We start from the raw sequence: 19,698 nt of genomic DNA on the forward strand, positions 1-19,698 counted from the left end.
TACCAGCATGAGTTTGACCAAACTGCGGGAGGCAGTAGAAGACGGGAGTGCCTGGCGTGCTCTGGTCCAGGGGGTCACGAAGAGTGGATACGACTAAACAACAACAAAACATTCTCTGCAAGCGGCCTTGAATTTCCGATCTGGGGGGGAAACAAATAATAATGATAATGATGATGATGATGATGAAGAAGAAGAACCCCGGCCGCGCCTCGGGCATCAGCAGCTGGATGGGTGCAGGCGAAGATGAGCGGCTTTGCGCCGTAGCTCCGCCCTCCCTCCACGCGAGCGCGGTGGCCAATCTCTGCCTCGCCAGCGCGGAGCAGCGGCGCCTGGCAGAGCGAAGGCGAGCGCAGCTCCGCCGCCCTGGAAGCGCGTGCGCGGGTGTCTCACTGCGTATGCGGAGCCGGAGAGCGAGGCAGGCAGAGAGCGAGAGAGCGAGAGCGCCCCTGGCAGGGTCCCCTCGGCCCTTGGGATCCTCGTAGGAGGAGGCGCGCAGGTGGGTTCGGCGCTTGGCGAGGCGGGCGGTGGCGGGAGAGAGCGCAGGGAGGGCTCCGGGCTCCAGAAGCGGCGGTTTGTTGGCCCAGCTGGCCGCTCTCTAGCCCGGAGAGGTGGGTTGGGGGGCATCGGAATTGCGGGGCTTTGGCGACACCCCCGACCCAATGCGCCCGTTGTCCAGGTGTCCCTCCGTAGGCTGGCCGAGGGAGGGCTTTGGCGTGCGCTTTTACGCACGTCCAAATGGAGAGGACGCGGAGGGGGCCCGGAAAGCCAGGAGACCGTTGCAACCTTCTGGAAGGGTGGGCTCGCTGGCGGCCGGGCGAGGCGGGGAGAGGTGGAGGGAAATGGGGTTCGAGGATCGGGGTGCGCCCCCTCCTCTGCGTGGAGGATTCTGCCTTGCCACCCTCCAAACCCACACCAGCCTCTGCCCTCGCCGTGTTAGCAATAGATGCGGGAGATGCTGCTTTAACGGCCGAGCGGTGGGCCTAAAGATTGCCGTGGAGAAGGGAGGAAAGCTGCCCCACACATTCTGGGTCAGACCAGTGAGTGCCGGATTTACTTATAAGCTAGGAGGCCCCCAAAAAATTTAAAGGGGGAAAAACTGGATGTACATTTCCAAAATATAAGATAAAAAAGAAATAAATTACTGTAAAACCTACATACAGCAACAGTGTTTTGTGTTGTGTAGGCTCCTATGATGTAAGCAGCCTGCTCCCTCACTAGTTTGCTCTTTTTTATGTATTTTACGGTGCCTACATTCTGCATGGACTGGTTGCATTAGTTTGATAAAAAACATATTTTGTTATGTGCAAATGGTTTAGATACCTATTAGGTCCATAAATTACCATATAGCATATATTCAGCACAAAAAAACAGTGACAATTGGTTGTTGACAAAGGACAGCTGGGCATATAAAGGGCCCCATTACATTCAGTAGCTTAGGGCCTCATCAAACCTAAATCTGGCCCTGGGTCAGACCGTTTGTCCATCTGCTCTGGCATTTTGCTGTATACATGCCATACATTTAAAGCGCACAGCCAGCAATCCTGGGAACTGCAGTTTGTTAAGGCTGCTGGGAATGGAAGCTCTGTTTGGGGTAAATTACAGGTCCCGGGTTTCTTGTGGCGGGGGGGGGGTGCTTCAAGGGTTTGTGCACAGCCAATGTTCTCTTTGGTTGGCAATGGTTTGCAAAGGTCTTAAGCAGACTCCTTTTCCAGCATCTATTTTCCAGTCTTGTATGTTCCTTACTACAGTGGTACCTCAGGTTAAGTACTTAATTCGTTCCGGAGGTCCGTACTTAACCTGAAACTGTTCTTAACCTGAAGCACCACTTTAGCTAATGGGGCCTCCTGCTGCCATTGCGCCGCCGGAGCACAATTTCTGTTCTCATCCTGAAGCAAAGTTCTTAACCTGAAGCACTATTTCTGAGTTAGTGGAGTCTGTAACCTGAAGCGTCTATAACCTGCAGCGTATGTAACCTGAGGTACCACTGTACTGAACACTGAAGCAAAGTGTCTTCTTTGCCACCAAACTATGGTGGTCCCCCTTCTATTGTGGTCCCTTTTTTGGATAACATACCATGGAATTGCCCCCTTTCCCCATTTTCCAGGCTTATTTTCTAACGTTTCATTTCTGCATTTTAGCTTCTCTCTCTCATGGCAAGAAATCTTTGCTTGCTTATAGCATGTCAGCCATGCTTCTGGGCATTACATAACAACCTTTGACACCACAAACACCCTAGTTGGTTGTACAGCCCTCTTGGAGCAAAGAATGTTGCTTTTGGATCATTTTCCATTGCTCCCGGAGATTGCTTGTAGGAGGAATGAGAAAGATCCCCTAAAGTTTAGGCATTTTCCTACGAAGGATTATGCCACAGCAAGCTTTAAGGTGCCAAGCACATTTGCTTATGAAAATGTTTTGTCAGGATCATCTCAGAAATTTGCAAGGGATGAAATGCGCATTGAATAAATGCATTTTGCAATCGTCCTTCACCTCTCTGGGCATCAGAAGCGAGTCCTGCTCACGCAGCAGCAGTTATATGGTTAAAAAGACATGCAGTTCCAAGCCAGCAGTTTTGCCTGTCTTCTGGCTCCACAGAAACCCTGGCTTGTAAAGGGAGCTCCTGTCACTCTGCCAATGCCTGGTGATTCCCCTGAGCAGCATTCCCCATAGGTTTCTAACCATTGCAGATTGGTTGCCATCCTCACTCAAAGCAACTCCCTGTATGATTACCTTGTGGCGAAACTGTCACTAGATTTGCTGCCATGATTAGTTGATAGTTACGACAAGGATGATTTGAAGTTTGCTAAGTCAAAATAAGAAATAATGTATTTTCCTTGTGTATCAATAATGATCTGAGAGTACAGCAAAAAAAAACAACCACCAGGTAACACCTTTCCAAAGCTAAGCAGGGTCCATTATGGTTTCTATGACAACCATCAAATCCTGCTCTTACTTAGTCATTAGCAAAATGCAAGCTCAGGCACACCGCTAATGGGCTTTACGATTAGAAAGGTCATAGTTTGCTATATCTAACAGTGCTCATGCATTTTTTTAATAGATGTGTATAGCTTATGAAGCAATATCCTGCAATCAGGTGGTTGGGGTTTTTTTATATTTGCATAACAAAACTGAATAACTTTGTGAGTGCGATAAATACTTTAACAGATTCTACATTGATAGGGGCATTAAGTAAATTTTTGTTTGGTTGCCTCAAATGAAAGGTATAAAACACTCAAACCTGCAGTTAAAATGCATGCAGGATATTGCTGCCAAAGACCTAAGGTCCAAAATTCATCTGACAGTAAAATGATAGGTCCCCATACCGAATAAAATTGGACTTGTAGGTCACCATACCAAAAAGGTTGGAAGCCACTGCCCTAGAGAGCATCCCCCAGGGCTTTGCCAAAACACTCTCTTGCTATCATAACTGTGCCATGCTTAAAATGAGGTCAGAAAAGCTTTGCTCAGATTGATCTGTCAAGTAATAACATTCGCCACAGATTTAAAAAACATGAGCTTTTTGTGAGAGCAGTCCAGATTAAAGAGGCGGTTCTGTAATTTTCTACAAATATTTCTCTGCAGTTGTTCCAAATCATGAATTTAGTAGAGACAGAGGTGGTGGTTAGAGCAGGGGTAGCCAGCATGTAATAATGTGTATACAGCCTAAGTTTGTGCATAACACTAGCACATAGAGGCTGAAAGGGCGATGGTTCTCCTGTAACAATAAGAGGCATAAGTAACTTGGTGGCAGCACTGCTATTCCAAAACATCTTCCTCACTTTGAGCTTTCACAATACTGATGGGAATTGAGCTTTTATATGTTGTTCTGTAATTTGGCAGTCCTGTGTGGTCAAGGCCTTAATGCAGCCTTTGAGCCCAGTGAGACTTATGTCTGAGTAAACATGGGATTGCTCCGTAATGGTGATGGCAAAGGAATTCAAAAGGCTAGCAACTTCATTTATTAAATATTAAGTTCCCTTCTGCCAGAAGGATACAAGTGGCGCCAGCGAAAAATGTTGCAGAATGGATTGCTCTTGTGCAGGGTGCCAGGCCAGCCATGCCCTTGCCCAAGACACTCCATTCCATTCCATTCCACTCCACCCCACCCTGCATTCAGTCAGCATTTCATGGTAGCTGAGCATACTTGGTTTTCACGCAGTGCCGGATTCACGTATAAGCTAAACAAGCTATAGCTTAGGGCCCCACTCTCTTAGGGCCCCCCCAAAAAAAAATTAAGGGGAAAACTGTACATTTCAAAAATATAAGATAAAAAAGAAATGAAATAAATCCTATGTACAGCAACGGTGTTTTGTGTTGTATAGGCTCCTATGATGTAAGTAATAATTATTATTATTAATTATTAATAATTATTTCACTATTAATATACTTCTTAATTGTTTTTCACTATTAATATACTTCTTAATTGTATTTCAGGTCAACAATTACTTCGATAAAATACATATTTTGTTATGTGCAAATGGCTTTAGATACCTATTAGGTTAAGATTACCTGATTTTTTTCAGTGAATCCGGGGACACTTTTCAACTTTAATGGATTTTGTATGGGGACTGATCTGTAAATCTGGGGTCTGTCCGGTCCATATTAGGTCCATAAATTACCATATAGCATATATTCAACACAAAAAAACCAGTGACAATTGGTTGTTGACAAAGGACAGCTGGGCATATAAAGGGCCCCATTACCTTCAGGAGCTTAGGGCCTCATCAAACCTAAATCCGGCCCTGTTCTCACGGGACAGTGGGTTCTCCCCAGAACTCCCTGAGAGCTTTTGCCCCCTTAAAGGGTTCCCCCCGCTTTTTCGTGAGGAGAGTCGCACTTCCTCCAGGCTTGCTGGTGCCTTTCGCTTGCATGTGGGTGATGCTGTTTTGGCTTCATAAGGATCAACAGAGAATGTATTACTACATGATTCTCAGCAATGCTCCTTAGTTGAGGTTTGGGGGGGAGCATCTTTGTTTACATCAGTTTACAGTGCAATCCAATGCATGAATACTCAGAAGTACCGTATTTTTCGCTCTATAGGACGCACCTTGTTTTAGAGGGAGAGAACAAGAAAAATAATAATCTCCCCCTCTCTGCTCAGTCCCCCTTCAGCGAAGCGGTAGGAGAAACGGAGCTCCTTCCATTTCTCCTCCCGCTTCGCTGAAGGGGCGCTGCACAGCTCTCCCTCTCTGCTGATGCCAGGAGAGTCTTGCTCTCCCAGCTTCAGCAAAAGGAACCCGAAGCCTTTGGAGCACAGCGCGAGTTCCTGCTGCGCTACGGAGGCTTCAGGCGGCTATTCCTGAAGCCTGGAGAGCGAGAGGGGTCAGTGCGCACTGACCCCTCTTGCTCTCCAGGCTTCAGCAAAAGCAACGAGAAGCCTCTGGAGCGCGGAGGGAGCGCTCCCTCTGTGCTTCGGAGGCTTCGGCTTGCTATCGCTGAAGCCAAGGAGCCTGCATTCACTCCATAGGACACACACACATTTCCCCTTAATTTTTGGAGGGGAAAAAGTGCGTCCTATAGAGCGAAAAATACGGTAAGTCTTTCTGAGTCCAGCAGGCCCTTTTCCCAGGTCTGTGCGTAGTCATTAGGGATGCATGCACCTGCCAATTTCCATTTCTTGGTTTCTCATTTTTCCTATCTTACGTTCAGTTCTCCACATTTCCACATCACTTTGTTATTTTTTTCCTCAAAAAAACTCTCCTCGTGAAAATTCAGCATTCTGGTTCACTTTTCTTCACATTGTGTGTTCGGTTTTGCCTAATACACACATTTTTGCAAAGTAGTTTTTCTTTTGACAATTTTTGCGTATTGTTTTCTTTAATTTACACATTTTATCGCACGTTTCACCTGCGTATACAGATCACTCGCAACTTGCACGTGTATTGACCTGTGCAGTTTCAGCTTTACACAGTTGAAGGCCAGCCAGCCGAGATTGCAGAAATTAAATTCCTGAAAGGTGGAGAGCTTAAAGGCTCACAGACTTGCTTACTGGGTTCTTACAAGATTTTGGAAGGCCCTGCAAGATCTCGTGAGAGCCTCCCAGAGCCTGGTAAGCAGGTCTGGGAAAATAAAAATAAAAGCAGTTAGCATGTGCCATTGTGGGCTCTTTACAGGCTGTTTCCCAGTTTTTAAAGGGTTGTTTTGACCATATGAGATTTCAGTAAGATAGGATTCACCTGTATGCATCTCTGAACTCATTACTTGACTTGCAAAATTGGAAGTGTTTTGGTCCACATATTACCATTCTGGAAAATGTGAACCAGGTAGGATCTCCTTTAAATGCAAACAGAATCGAAGTTCCATCCCATCCCTAATACTAGGAATAGCCTAAATAAATTAATAGTATAAAAGCCTGCTTTTTCATTAAAGACATTGCTTTAAATTGTTGACACTCCTGATTAGTAGAAATGTATCTTCTCTGGATCTCCTGACCCTTAATTCTGCTGCCATCTTTACAGCTCATTTCACAATCTCTGATCTCCCCACACCCGACTTTACAGAGATATTAAGGTCAAGATAAGCCATCCAACTACGGATTACTGGGCTTCTAAACTCTGCATAGTGTTAACCCTAAATAGATGCTGCTTAATAGTGGTAGTAGTAGCAGCAGTAAAATAAACTCTGCCCTGATATAATACAGCTAAAATTAACAAAAGTTAAAAGCAAGGCTTCAGCTAAAATAACTTTTACACTACAAAGCTATGCCCGAGACTAGTAAGACTGTGCACAAACCATACATTTAAAGCACACACAGAATCCTGGGAACAGTAGTTTGTTAAGGGTGCTGGGGATTGTAGTTCACGAGGGGTAAATTGCAGTTCTCGTTTTTCTTTTTTTTCGTGGGGGGCGTACTTTAAATGTATGGTATGTACACAGCCTAAGTCTTATTGAATTCAGTGGGACTATTCTGAGTAGAAAGGTAGGATTGTGCTGTCAATCAGTTTTGGCCATATACAGGATTCTCTTCTATAAGCTTCAAAAGCTGCTTTCAACAGGGCTGTGCTTTGGGATCTTTGAGATTCAGTGCCTGCAGTATTTACTGTATTTTTTGCTCTATAAGACTCACTTTTTCCCTCCTAAAAAGTAAGGGGAAATGTGTGTGCGTCTTATGGAGCGAACGCAGGCTGTGCAGGGATTGCTGGTTTCACTGCGCAACGATCCCTCTTGCTGTTCTGGCTTCTGAGATTCAGAATATTTTTTTTCTTGTTTTCCTCCTCCAAAAACTAGGTGCGTCTTGTGGTCTGGTGCGTCTTATAGAGCGAAAAATACGGTACATCTTGGATTCCGTGTGGTTTGTTCTTGTTTTTAACTGGCTTTCCCTGCCATTTTAACATGCAAACCACTTTGGCATTTCCTTTTTAACTGAAAATCTGTATTAAAACATTTTTGGAGAAATAAGGTTTTTTTCTAGGACGCTCCCGAGTTTTGCAGCCCACAAATGCTAAGTTCTAAATATTACCTATTACATTAATTGCATTTAATGTGGCGGATATATTTTTAGAAGCTAGCATAGGTGCCAAAGGGAGATCTGATCAGGACTGTGTTGGGCAGGGAGAGGGGAGATTAACCCCTCCTTCCCCACTGCAGTCCTGTTGAAAATCACGGTCTACCCTCCCTCTCTGCTACTGCGTTAATTAAACTCACTGTCCATCCTGCTCTCTTTTCTTTAACAGGATTTGTATATGGTGTAATCAACATAAACCTCTGAAGCAGTTTATCACAGCCTGCAAGTGGGTCATGTTGCCTGTGCTAGTGGGTCTCAGGCTCTATAAGTAAATCTAAATAGTTTTTGCTTTTAATCCTCCATTAGTATGATGAATGGCTCTTGCAATTCTTTTGATTCATTGGTGTGGTTTTTTTAATATTATTTTTTATTAATTTTAAAACATAAAAATTGTCATACATTCCACAAAATTCCATCTCTTATACAATCTTTTTGGACTTCTATCAGCACCTCTGGTGATCTTCCATTTTTATAATTTCTTCTGCATTTCTTAAATTCATATTGACTTTAATTATCATAACTAACATCATCCTTTTTGTTCAATAAATAGTGCAATAGTTCAAATTATTCCCCTTACAAAACTTCCTGCAGACCTACAAATGCAATCTGGTCATAACAACTACTTTTCAAATAATCCATAAATTTACGCCAATCTTCTGTGAATCTCTGGTCCCGCCGGTTTCGGATTCTTCCCGTTAATTTGTCCAGTTCTGCATAGTCCATCAATTTCATCCTCCACTCTTCTTTCGTCGGTAATTCTTCTTGCTTCCATTTTTGTGCCAATAATATTCTTGCTGCCGTCATTGCATACAAAAACAGCTTACAATCATTTCTGTTGATTCATTGATGTGTTTTAATGTTATGTTTGCACTTGTAACCAAACATCAAAGCCTTTTAACATTTGGGAACTTCTCTCTAGGGGCCAATTCAGCGACAGTTTGCCAGGAGGCGCTTGCCATCCCAGGCGAGCTGTAATATGAGCATCTTGGGGCAACCGGTCACTGGATCTGCTGGCAGGTTTAGTTAACAGTTAAGCCAAGCAGTGGCGTAGCGTGGGTTGTCAGCACCCGGGGCAAGGCAAGTAATTTGTGCCCCCTAACCCGTGGATTTGCACCCCCTAACCCCCAGATGTTGCGCCCGGTGCGGCCACACACACCCCTGCACCCCCCACGCTACGCCACTGAAGCCAAGGATGGTCTGAAATGTGCTTCATCAACATAAGAAAAAAAAAATATTTACCCCATGTATCTATAATGATCTGTGACTATGTCTGACAACTGTCAGCCCGTCATGCGCTGACCTACTCAGGAGCAAAATGCAAGCTCAGCCACCCCACTGATACTTGCCATAAAGGATTTCATTATGAATAAAACTACTAAAAATGTTCATAGTTCATTATATCCAACTTTGCTTAGGAAACCAAATGTTTTAGAATGGATTTTTATAGCCTATGAAGCAATATTCTGGAATCAAGTGGGTGGTGATATTGCATCCCATAAACATAACTTTAACTAACTTTGTGAGTACCATAAATATTTCAACAAATTCCACTTTAATAGGAGCATTAAGCAAATTTTTGCTTGGGTGTCTCAAGTAACGGTTATAATGTAGGCAGGCTTGCAGTTTAATGCACAAAACAGATGGCTTCCAAAAATCTAAGGTCCAAAATTCATCATAATAGTGGGTTGTCATAGAAGTCAGCATTTTCAAGTTACATATGCATAATAATAATATTGCATGATAAAATCACATATCTGGGGTGGCTTTCTTTTTCCTTTTTTGAAGGGGGATTAGTTTTAGAATACAGTCCCATTAAATGCATGAAAACATTTAACATAACTCATACTTCTTCTTTTTCGATTTTAAACAAAGAAAATGGCACTCATTCATTGAAAACAAAGACACTACGGGTTGCTTGATAAAAGGGTTCGTTCTTCAGTTAAATGTCGTGCATACTAAGGCTGCAGTTAGAGAAAAGCATTGTTTGTTTTTTCGAAATGGCCCTTCTAGCACACATTTGATTTGCCATCTGCTTTGGTCCTGTTGCGAAATCCAGCAAGTCATGAGAGCTATTTTTAAAATCCCTTCCCCCCCCCATGGCAGAGGGGATGATGGTGAAATCTCGCTGCCCGTTCTACTGTATAAGTCAAGGCCTCCAACCAGCTACCATTTCTGCCAGAGAGATGTGTTTGTTCATGCTCTGCGGTACATGGTGTGCTGTAGAGTTGCATTAAGAACATTTTGCCCTGTAATTTTTTTGCATGAGGTGTTGTCTACACAGGCACCCTGCTCAGTTATGCAACTGACTATCCAACCAACTCCTGAGAAATAGCAATCCACTTTGAAAGGATTGTGTGGTGGTCCGTTTAGGTGACGTACAGTCATACCTCTTGTTACGTTCGGTTCAGGTTACGTTTCGCTGCTCACGCATGCGCAGACGCTCCAAATGGCCACATGCGCAGAAGCGGCGAATCACGACACGCGCAGACGGGGCTTGCGTTCTGCTCATGTTGCGAACGGGGCTCTGGAACAGATCCTGTTCACAACCAGAGGTACCACTGTATTCGTGTTACAAGCGTTTATTGATACCATTTCACAGAGTAGTATTTAGGCCCTTTAGCCTTTGGTGTTTGTGCAGATTTCCGTTTCGTGTGCTGTTTAATAGCATATACCATGTGACCCCATGGCTGTCACTCAGAGGAAGAGCTTCTCCTTTGTGCTCAGAAGGTCCCAGATTCAGTTCCTGGCACTTTCTCCTCAGAGTTCCCTGGGAAAAGGGATTGACTATTAAACCACTCTGTAGCTCTGTGAGGGGAACAGGGGTCTCCTAGCAGCTCTCAGCACTCTTAGCACATTACCGTTCTTATGATTTCTTGTGGGAAACCATGGCTGTTAAAGTGGTATGATGATGCTTTAAATCAGGCATAGGCAAACTCGGCCCTCCAGGTGTTTTGGGACTACAACCCCCATGATCCCTAGCTAACAGGACCAGTGGTCAGAGATTATGGGAATTGTAGTCCCAAAACATGTGGAGGGCTGAGTTTGCCTATACCTGCTTTAAATGTATAGTGCAGATGAGGCCTGGTTTCTTTCTGAAGAAATGATCAGTTTAAAAAATAAGGTGCCTCAGCTCTTTCTTAGATCCAAAACTGGATGAGATGCAAATTTAGAAGCAACAATGCTGTGGGTTAAACCACAGAGCCTAGGACTTGCCGATCAGAAGGTCGGCGGTTCGAATCCCCGCGAAGGGGTGAGCTCCCGTTGCTCGGTCCCTGGCTCCTGCCCACCAAGCAGTTCAAAAGCACGTCAAAGTGCAAGTAGATAAATAGGTACCACTCCAGCGGGAAGGTAAACGGCGTTTCCGTGCACTGCTCTGGTTCACCAGAAGCGGCTTAGTCATGCTGGTCACATGATCCAGAAGCTGTACACCGGCTCCCTCGGCTAGTAAAACGAGATGAGTGCCGCTACCCGAGAGTCGGCCACGACTGGACTTAATGGTCAGGGGTCCCTTTACCCTTTACCTTTACTACTATTTGAATAGAAATACAATTCCTCTCAGTATAGTGAGAAAGATATGACCAGGTGACTGTGTACCAGCTCAGTCTGTTGCCCAGTGCTGCAGGTGCCCCTGGTCTCCATTTGTTCTTTACTCTTAAAAGGATTTGGACTGGACAGCTCTTCAAATTGAGTACTCTCCTCTGTAAAATAGGACACAAGGCCACCCTGTCTTGGCCCAGGAAGTGTCTATATGCTGGTAACGGGAGGGGAATCAACAGAAATTGAGGTTTTAGAAGCCAGACACTATGTGCATGGAAGCCAAGAAGCCATGTTGGCAAAGAGTAGCATCTGAGAGGGTTCATGTGCCTTTCAGAACCGCTTGAAAGGGAAAGTTCTCCCAGTTACAACCTCTCCTATCATTAGGCCCTGTGAGTTCACAACGCTATGTGAGAGCCAAGCAGAGTGGCTGAAATCCGCCTATTGATCTGAATTACCTGGGAGGTTCACTGTCAGCAGAGGTCTGGTTTTACCTACTGAATCTCTCTCTGGGTAATTCTACAGCCTAGTGATAGCATTTTCCCAATAGTTCAGGTTGTTTTCTGGGTTTGATGTCTTCTGCTTTCTCCGCATGCAGCTGACGGTGAGCAAAACACAAACATGTTTGAGAGTGTGCCTGTGCAACAAGGGGAAATGAGTTGGTGGCAGTTTGCATAATAGATTGTGTATTGTACTAGATTGCCACCTGCTGTCTGTGGGTTGCATGCACAGATCTATGGAGAGTTTGCATTGTGGTTCATGTACCACTGGAAGATGCGGTTATTGAGGAATTAAGAATCATTTTAAAAAAATAAGGTGCCTCAGCTCTTTCATAGATCCAAAACTGGGGGTGAAAAATGGATTTCTACCTTAGCCATTCCAAGACAATATCTCATATATATCCTCTTTCTGGCACCTGTGCCACCAACATTTTTGGGGGTTGGGTGGGGTGGATAGTTTGATAATACAATTGCATTTATAAAAGGAAGTGCCTTTTGTTACCTTGCAACTTCTTCCTTTATACAGCTGAAGTCACATAGTCTATTTAGAAAGATACTCCTGTATGCTCGGTCCCAGCGCCTGCCAACCTAGCAGTTCGAAAGCACCCTCGGGTGCAAGTAGATAAATAGGGACCGCTTACCAGTGGGAAGGTAAACGGCGTTTCCGTGTGCAGCTCTGGCTCGCCAGAGCAGCGATGTCACGCTGGCCACGTGACCCGGAAGTGTCTTTGGACAGCGCTGGCCCCTGGCCTCTTGAGTGAGATGGGCGCACAACCCCAGAGTCTGGCAAGACTGGCCCGTACGGGCAGGGGTACCTTTACCTTTACCTTACCTGTATGTTGTTTACAACCAGATAAAGTGCAGTTAAACGTAGTGTTACTGCTCTCAATGGCCACTCAGAAATCTGGGGATATGGTGGGCATCTGAATCTCTGTAGAGGATCAGCTCTCTATGCTGCCGTGTTCTTCAGCCTTAGATCCCAAGGAGTTGGGGTACGATCCAGATAAGACTGAGGCACTGTTAGGAGGTGGTTCCCTAGACCAGATGGTTGCCTGCTTTTGGTGGGGTTACACTCTCTCTGCAGGTACGCAGCTTGGGTCCATTGCTGTCGCTTGAGGCTCCGGTGGCCTGGAGTGCCTTCCATCAGCTGTGGCTGGTGGCCCAGCTGTGCCCCTATCTGCACAGGGATAGCCTAACTTCTGTCGCTTATGCTCTGGTAACCTCTAGGGTTAGATTACTGCAACGTGCTACACGTAGGGCTGAAGATGGTTTGGAAACTTCAGTTGGTGCAGAATTCAGCAGACAGGTAGCTCTCTGGGGCAAGATGGTTTAAGCCAGGCACCCCCAAACTCGGCCCTCCAGCTATGTGGGGACTACAGTTCCTATCATCCCTGACCACTGGTCCTGGTAGCTGGGGATGATGGGAGTTGTAGTCACAACTTGGCTGGAGGGCCAAGTTTGAGGATGCCTGGTTTAAGCATATAATGCCATTCCTGGCCCGACTGCACTGGCTGCCAATTAATTTCTGGACCCAAATCCAAGTGCTGGTTTTAACCTATAAAGCCTTAAATGGCTCTGGACTGCAATGCCTCAATAAGAACCTACCTGGACTCTTTGTTCATCATCTGAGGCCCTTCTTCATGTGCCTCCTCCCGCGAGGTCCAGAGGGCAGCAACATGAGAACAGGCCTTTTCTGTGATGGCCCCTTGCTCGTGGAATGTTCTCACCTGGTGCCTTCATTACATATCCAAAGGTGCCGGACAAAAACATTCGTCTTCTCCCGTGCCTCAGGCAGTCTATGGCCTTTAAAAGTGTACATGGGGGAGGGGGCATCATTTTGTTTGTTACTATGGTTTGTTTGTGTTTTTATATTGTAAACTGCCCTGTGATCCTTGGATGAAGGGAGATACAGAAATAATAAATATATAAATACAACTCCCACCACCCCCAGCCAGCTTAGCACAATGGTCAAATATTAGAAATGGGGGAGAAATTAGATTCAGTCTTCATTTAAAGATGAACCTACCAGATTTGTACTTTGTGAACAATACAGGGATCCTTCAAAATACACACCTCTCCAAATTTTGCATTGCAGTATTCCAGCCAAGTAAAATGTGCAAAAATGCATAAACTAGGGTAAAGTATACATAGAAGTGCATATATTAATGAAAATAGCATGCAAACATGCATTATATAGGAGGAAATTGCTTTGTAAATATGTAAAGAACTGGAATGAACCTCGAGCTCAGGGACCAAATGTCCTCTCTGTCTGGCCCTAGGGACACCCCCCCCCCCACACACACATTAGGCTACTCCTCTCCCCAGGCTACCCCCTCAATGGCCTAGCTGCATACCCACCTTGAGTGTTTTTGCCTGGCTGGAATATGCCTTTGAATTCTGGTAATGCCTCTTGCTGGAGGGAGGGTTGGGGGATGAGTATTTGTAAAGCTAGGGTACACCACAGGTGAAATCTGCATATGGCTCCTGGAAGGCTGCTCAGAAGGGAGAGTGTATCACCCCCTGCTATAGAGAACCATTTCGCTTTGTGCCAGAAACATTGTTCTTTATCTAATGAGATTTCCTCCTTTTCGGCTTGCAGAATGACCATCATGGGAAAGTACCTGGTGACCTGCTGGGTAGCAATTCTCTTGATCCTGCTGCAGAGCGATGTCTCCGTTTCCAAAAAAAGGCCCAAACCCAGCGGTGGTGGCTGGAACACGGGAAGCCAACGTCAGCCTGGGTACCCGCAGAACCCTGGCTATCCACAGAACCCTGCCTACCCGCCACCACGCAACCCAGGCTATCCTCAAAACCCTGGTTACCCCCAGCACAACCCTGGCTACCCGCCACGCAACCCTGGTTACCCACAGCAGAACCCTGGCTATCCTCAGCGCAATCCTGGTTACCCACAGCAGAACCCTGGCTATGGTGGGGGCTATGGTGGGGGCTACGGAGGCAAACCGTGGAAGCCTAAGCCGGCCAAGCCCCCCAAGATGAAGCACGTGGCCGGAGCAGCTGTCGCAGGGGTGGCAGCAGGAGCCCTCGGCGGCTACCTCTTAGGGAGTGCCATGTCCAACATGAACTTTGGTTTCCGCAACCCCAGCGAGGAGCAGTGGTGGCATCAAAACCGCGACCGCTACTCCGACAGGGTCTACTACCCAGAGTACAAGGAGCGTGTTTCAAGGGATGTCTTTATGAGAGACTGTGTGAACGTCACACTGACCGAGTATATCACCCCTCAAGGGAACCAAAGTGCAGATGAGATGGAAGTGAAAGTCGTGACACATGTGGTGCGCGAGATGTGCACGGAGCAGTATCGCTTGATAAACGCGGCAGCTCTTCTTCTCGCCAGCCCTTCCGTGCTTTTCTTCCTCATGTTGGTCACTTGTTTCCTCATCCCCTGAGGTCCTCCTCAGGCCTGCACCTCGTTCTTCATTGAGCAAACGTCCAGAAGGAATGAGATCTATACAGAGCGACGGCTTCGGGGGAGATAACATTCTCGCTTATGCACCTCTTTGGTGGAGTGTCTTTCAAAGCTGTTATATCTGCTACGTATTAATGAACACCCAGGCTTCTGCCAAGCACCTATTCCTTTTGCAGCCATCTTTGATTTCTGTCGTTTGTGGTACAAAATAGTTGGGGGGGGGGAGAGCATAAGGTCTTATTTTGTAATGAAGGGAGGGCAGGAAGAACCTGTCATAGATCAACCCCTCCCTCCTTCAGTCGAGCCTAATGTAACGCGAACTGTAAATAGAAACACACCGACTCCACGCGGAAAAACGAATTGTTTGCTAGGGCCAGCATTGAGAGTTGATGTGGCTGGGTTTCTGCCAGAGGGCCCACAGTTGAGAAGGCCACCCCCTTTTCTCCTCTTCAGTGCTGAAACTTGCTTGTTCACCCGCCTCTAGCTCTGGGTCAGACAGCGGTGGAGGTGAGAAAGAGAAGTCCGTGCCACAGCCTGCCTACTTGCTTGTTGGCTCTCTGGCAAACAAGGAGATGGGAGCTCTCATGGGGAAGAGGAGAAATCGGTGATAATGGCAGTGAGGTGGAGGCCTGAGGCCTGTGGAAAATGTCTTTGCCCACAGGCTCTGTAAAATCTTGAGCTGCCACAGTCCTTTGCTTGCCTACCCTCATTACACCGGCTCTTCGCAGAAACCAAATTGGCACGTTCTATAATGCAGCGATCCAGGGGTCCCCAAATCATTGTCCGCAGACCACCTGTGATCTGCAGGCTTCACTCAGGTGGTCTACGGTGTGTCGGTGGAACTGTTGTCCTGTTGGTCTTTAATTGTGTTTCTGCTGCTGCTTTAATTTTTCTATATATTGCATTTTTATTCTTATTGTGGGATTCAAATTGTAATGCAATATATAAGAATTGAAAGAAGCAGTAGAAAGGCAGTAAAAAATCTTCCAGCATCTACCACTGCACATTACAATTGCGACAGCTGGCAGAAAAACCATTTAAGTGGCCCTTTGTGGGTGAAGGAGGGCATTTAGGAACCCCTGCAGTAAACTGTTCTTGCCTTTAAGAGAAGCAAGTATTTCCAGCTGTTATTTGAAACTACGTTATATGACGAGAGGCAGGAAGCTGAAGTGAATCAGGTTTTAAGTTCTCCACTGTACATTGTTTAAAAATAAAAAATCCCACCCCACCATGCAGTAAGATCCTCATTCTAGACCCACATACATACTGAGATATTTATCTCAGTATATTGTAGGAGATCTATGGAAATCCCACTGTAAAAAACACAGAAAACACTTTTATATATTATAAACTGCCTTGAGAGTGTGGTTGGGGTTAAAAAAAAAACCACCACCAGGGTCTTAAATATATGAATACAAGCAAAAGAGGAAAGGCCATGCGCATCCCTTCCTACATTATGCAAGGTGAGAAGACTCTGGTGTGTCTTATTGGACACAATTCCAGGAACCGAGTCGTGTTAACCTTACAACAAAGAAGATGGATAGTGCCTGGAATTTCACGAAGCAAGACGACACATCCGCAAAGAATTACCCTGTGTTCCTGATTTAGTGCTGTCCATGTGGAAAGTTGTAGGGCCTTGTGGGCTCTTTTGCACATTATCTGGGGTTTGTAGCCATTAGGCAGACCAGAGCAGCCCATATAGGATCCATGCGGATCATTAAGCCAGCATTCCCTTCATTATCCATTGTACCATGAGCATACTGTAGGTACTTGTCTGTGCAGTAATAAACCTGTTTGCCAATGAACCACAGTTATTGCCTACACGGGTGCATTACTGCTGATGACACCAAAATCTCTTGCTTTTTTTTAATGAAAGACGAACCTCAGTGAAGTATCCTTTTCATGGAGAAATAATGGCTTATTACTGGAACTGTTAAATCTGGGGCAGGTCTTCTGAAATGGTGTTGGCTGTCTCAATAGCACTTAGAATTTCTAGGCTGCAAAGAAAAGCATTTGGTTTTGCAGCATGGGAATATGAGTACACCATTCATCAGGAATTTTTAACCCTCTGTGATGCACAGACATTACCTTTCTGGTAACTTAGCAATTGCATATTTTCTTACAAGAGTAGAAGTTCCTGATCATTGTCTGAACTAACCTTAACAATTAAGCTGCTGCTGTTGTTGAGCATCTTCACTCGTTTGACCTCTTCAGTCCTCAAAATTACTGGGTGTTAATTGTATTGACCCTGCTGAATTTTGGAACTAACTTTAAGGGTCAACTGCAGATACCAGTCATTCCAAAGTTTCATCTGTGAGGAAACCTATTGGGTGAGCGGGTGACAAATATGACTTATGTCTTATAAAATTCAGAGCAGGTTCTCAGTCCGTTGGGAGAAACAAGCTGTGTGCCAATAACTCACAAAATATTCAGACGTGAAAGCCATGTTGTCAAAGCCAATGGTGCTCTCCATAAAGTGGTTAAGCATCCCTCTATCTTAAACTGGATTCCAGCCTGTAGACTGATGCAAGTCCCTAGAATTTGAGAGACTTGCTTCCAAGTAAGTGTGTGCAGAATTGCAGTCCTGTGAGTTACTGTGAAGAGCCAATTCTTGGCAGTTGGGGAGGGACGCGTCACACATCCTGTTTCTGCCACACCCTCCCCTTGCTCACTTTGGGCTTCTGCAAGGCCCTTTCTCCTTCCAGAGAGGCTGTGTTAGTGTGCAAGAAACGGGTGCAATGCCACACCACCTGTTGCGATGCTCTTCTGGTTAAGAGAGCTCGTGTGCTTCATTTTCTTGGTTTCAATTTATGCAGCAGGCAGTGGGGAAGGGAGCACACAAATAGTCACTAGGATTTATGCATTCCAGTAATGTAGCTGGCTTCGAAAATGCCACATTTAACCTTAAGGCAGACATTATAATTGAGGGCTACATTTTGGGTGGTACTAATTCTGTCTGTCCTACCGCTTTTGGCCTGCAGCGTTGGTAACGGCTACATTTTTGCTAACCTGTGTTTCATTCAACTTGCTGACAACTCCATGTTTGTTCAAGGGTATAGATATATTTTTTAAGTGTAGTCAAAATGTAAAGAGTACACAATTATCCTTCTGAGTATATCTTAATATATTCTCTGCATTTTGCTAGAAGATGATTATTGTACAGACACACTTTTAAATCTTGGTGACTTGGTCCAAGTAGAAAGCACACAATAGTAGTAAAATTACAGGGAGTATTGGAGAGACAAGCACATTTGTACTTTGCAATTTTGTGTGTGCTTTTTTAAAGTAAGTGTTTGATATCTAGTAGAAATAAAGGCCAAAGGCCCCAGCTTTTGTCTATGAGCTTCTTTTTTGATGATGTCACTTTGTGCAGGTATGTGTACACACAGACAGACAAGACACTTCAACATGACGCCCTCAAGACTATAACTCATCTAGCATGGCCAGGGGTCAGGGAGTGGCAAGTGTAGTTCAGCAACAACTGGGACACCACAGGCTCCCCACCCCAGGATTAACATGTTGGGACTGGGACCAGGGAATCCAAACTTCAACTCCCCTCCTCAGTCATACCATGATAGAGAACTGGCCGAGTGTTGCAGTGTTGGGAGAATAAAATCTCATCCCATCTGCACTATACATGCACTGTATTTTTTGCTCTATAAGACTCACTTTTCCCCTCCTTAAAGGTAAAGGGAAATGTGTGTGCGTCTTATGGAACGAATGCAGGCTGTGCAGCTATCCCAGAAGCCAGAACAGCAAGAGGGATTGCTGCTTTCACTGCGCAGCGATCCCTCTTGCTGTTCTGGCTTCTGAGATTCAGAATATTTTTTTTCTTGTTTTCCTCCTCCAAAAACTAGGTGCGCCTTGTGGTCTGCTGCGTCTTATAGAGCGAAAAATACGGTAAAGCTGTATCATACCACAGACATGGGTTCCCCCCAAAGAACTGTAGGAAGCATAGTTTGTTAAGGGTACTGGCAGTTGTTAAGAAATCCCAGTGGTCACATAGCTGCATTTTTCAGAGTGGTTTAACAACCATTCCTCCTCCCCCCCCCAAAAACAACAACAACACAACAACTCAGAACTGTAATTCTGGGAGGGGAATTGGAGCTTCCTAATAATTCTCAGCAACCTTAAACCGCAGTTCCTGAGATTCTTTCGGGGCGGGAAGCAGGAGCTATGACTTTTTAAAGTGGTATAATACTGTTTTCAATGTGCAGTGCAAATGGGGCCTAATTGTAGGGAGTTAAAACTCAGAGAAAAGATTCAGTGCATTTGCAATCTGACATGGATCAATTCACGCAATCGGTGCTGCCAGTCATAGGGGTGGAGGAGAAATGTGATTCAGTTCAAATTTAAAAGTGAGCCTACCTAGTTTGCCTACTTTCCAAACCAGTATGCAAACAGAAACACATCCTTCAAAATGTGCACTTCTGCCAAGTAATGTGTACAGAAATGCTTAATACTGAGTTAAAATGTGCACTACTGAAAAGAACCTACAAAAATGCATTTTGTTTGGCAAATTTTTTTTGCAAAAATGATTAGGAGAAATTCATGCTAAAATGGTGAAATTCCATGAAATAAAATGGAATAAAAAATAATAATACAGCAAACTTGTGGAGAACCAAACCTAAGATTGGAAGAAATGAGAAACATAGAAACCAAAATTGTCACATTTGTCCCTTTCTAATCAGGACAGAACTTTGGAAGAAAAGTCCAGAGCCCTGCTCTAAGGAGTAAGC

At 45.1% G+C, this 19,698-nt stretch overlaps 1 protein-coding gene and 1 long non-coding RNA gene across 2 annotated transcripts; one reads left to right on the plus strand and one right to left on the minus strand.

Moving 5' to 3' along the window:
- Positions 1-328: 328 nt before the first annotated feature.
- Positions 329-18,287, plus strand: PRNP (prion protein (Kanno blood group)). Its single transcript, XM_081891160.1, has 2 exons — positions 329-496; positions 14,135-18,287. Exon 2 carries the CDS (start codon positions 14,136-14,138, stop codon positions 14,937-14,939), a length of 804 nt encoding a protein of 267 aa, XP_081747286.1. The 5' UTR covers positions 329-496; position 14,135; the 3' UTR covers positions 14,940-18,287.
- Positions 15,176-19,455, minus strand: LOC309358318. The gene is made up of 2 exons (XR_014163448.1): positions 18,880-19,455; positions 15,176-18,615 (listed from the first exon to the last, which is right to left on the minus strand). It is a non-coding gene; the product is annotated as an uncharacterized lncRNA (long non-coding RNA).
- Positions 19,456-19,698: the final 243 nt, after the last annotated feature.

This window comes from Podarcis melisellensis, assembly GCF_964234715.1.
Source record: "Podarcis melisellensis genome assembly, chromosome: 15".
NCBI lineage: Eukaryota > Metazoa > Chordata > Lepidosauria > Squamata > Lacertidae > Podarcis > Podarcis melisellensis.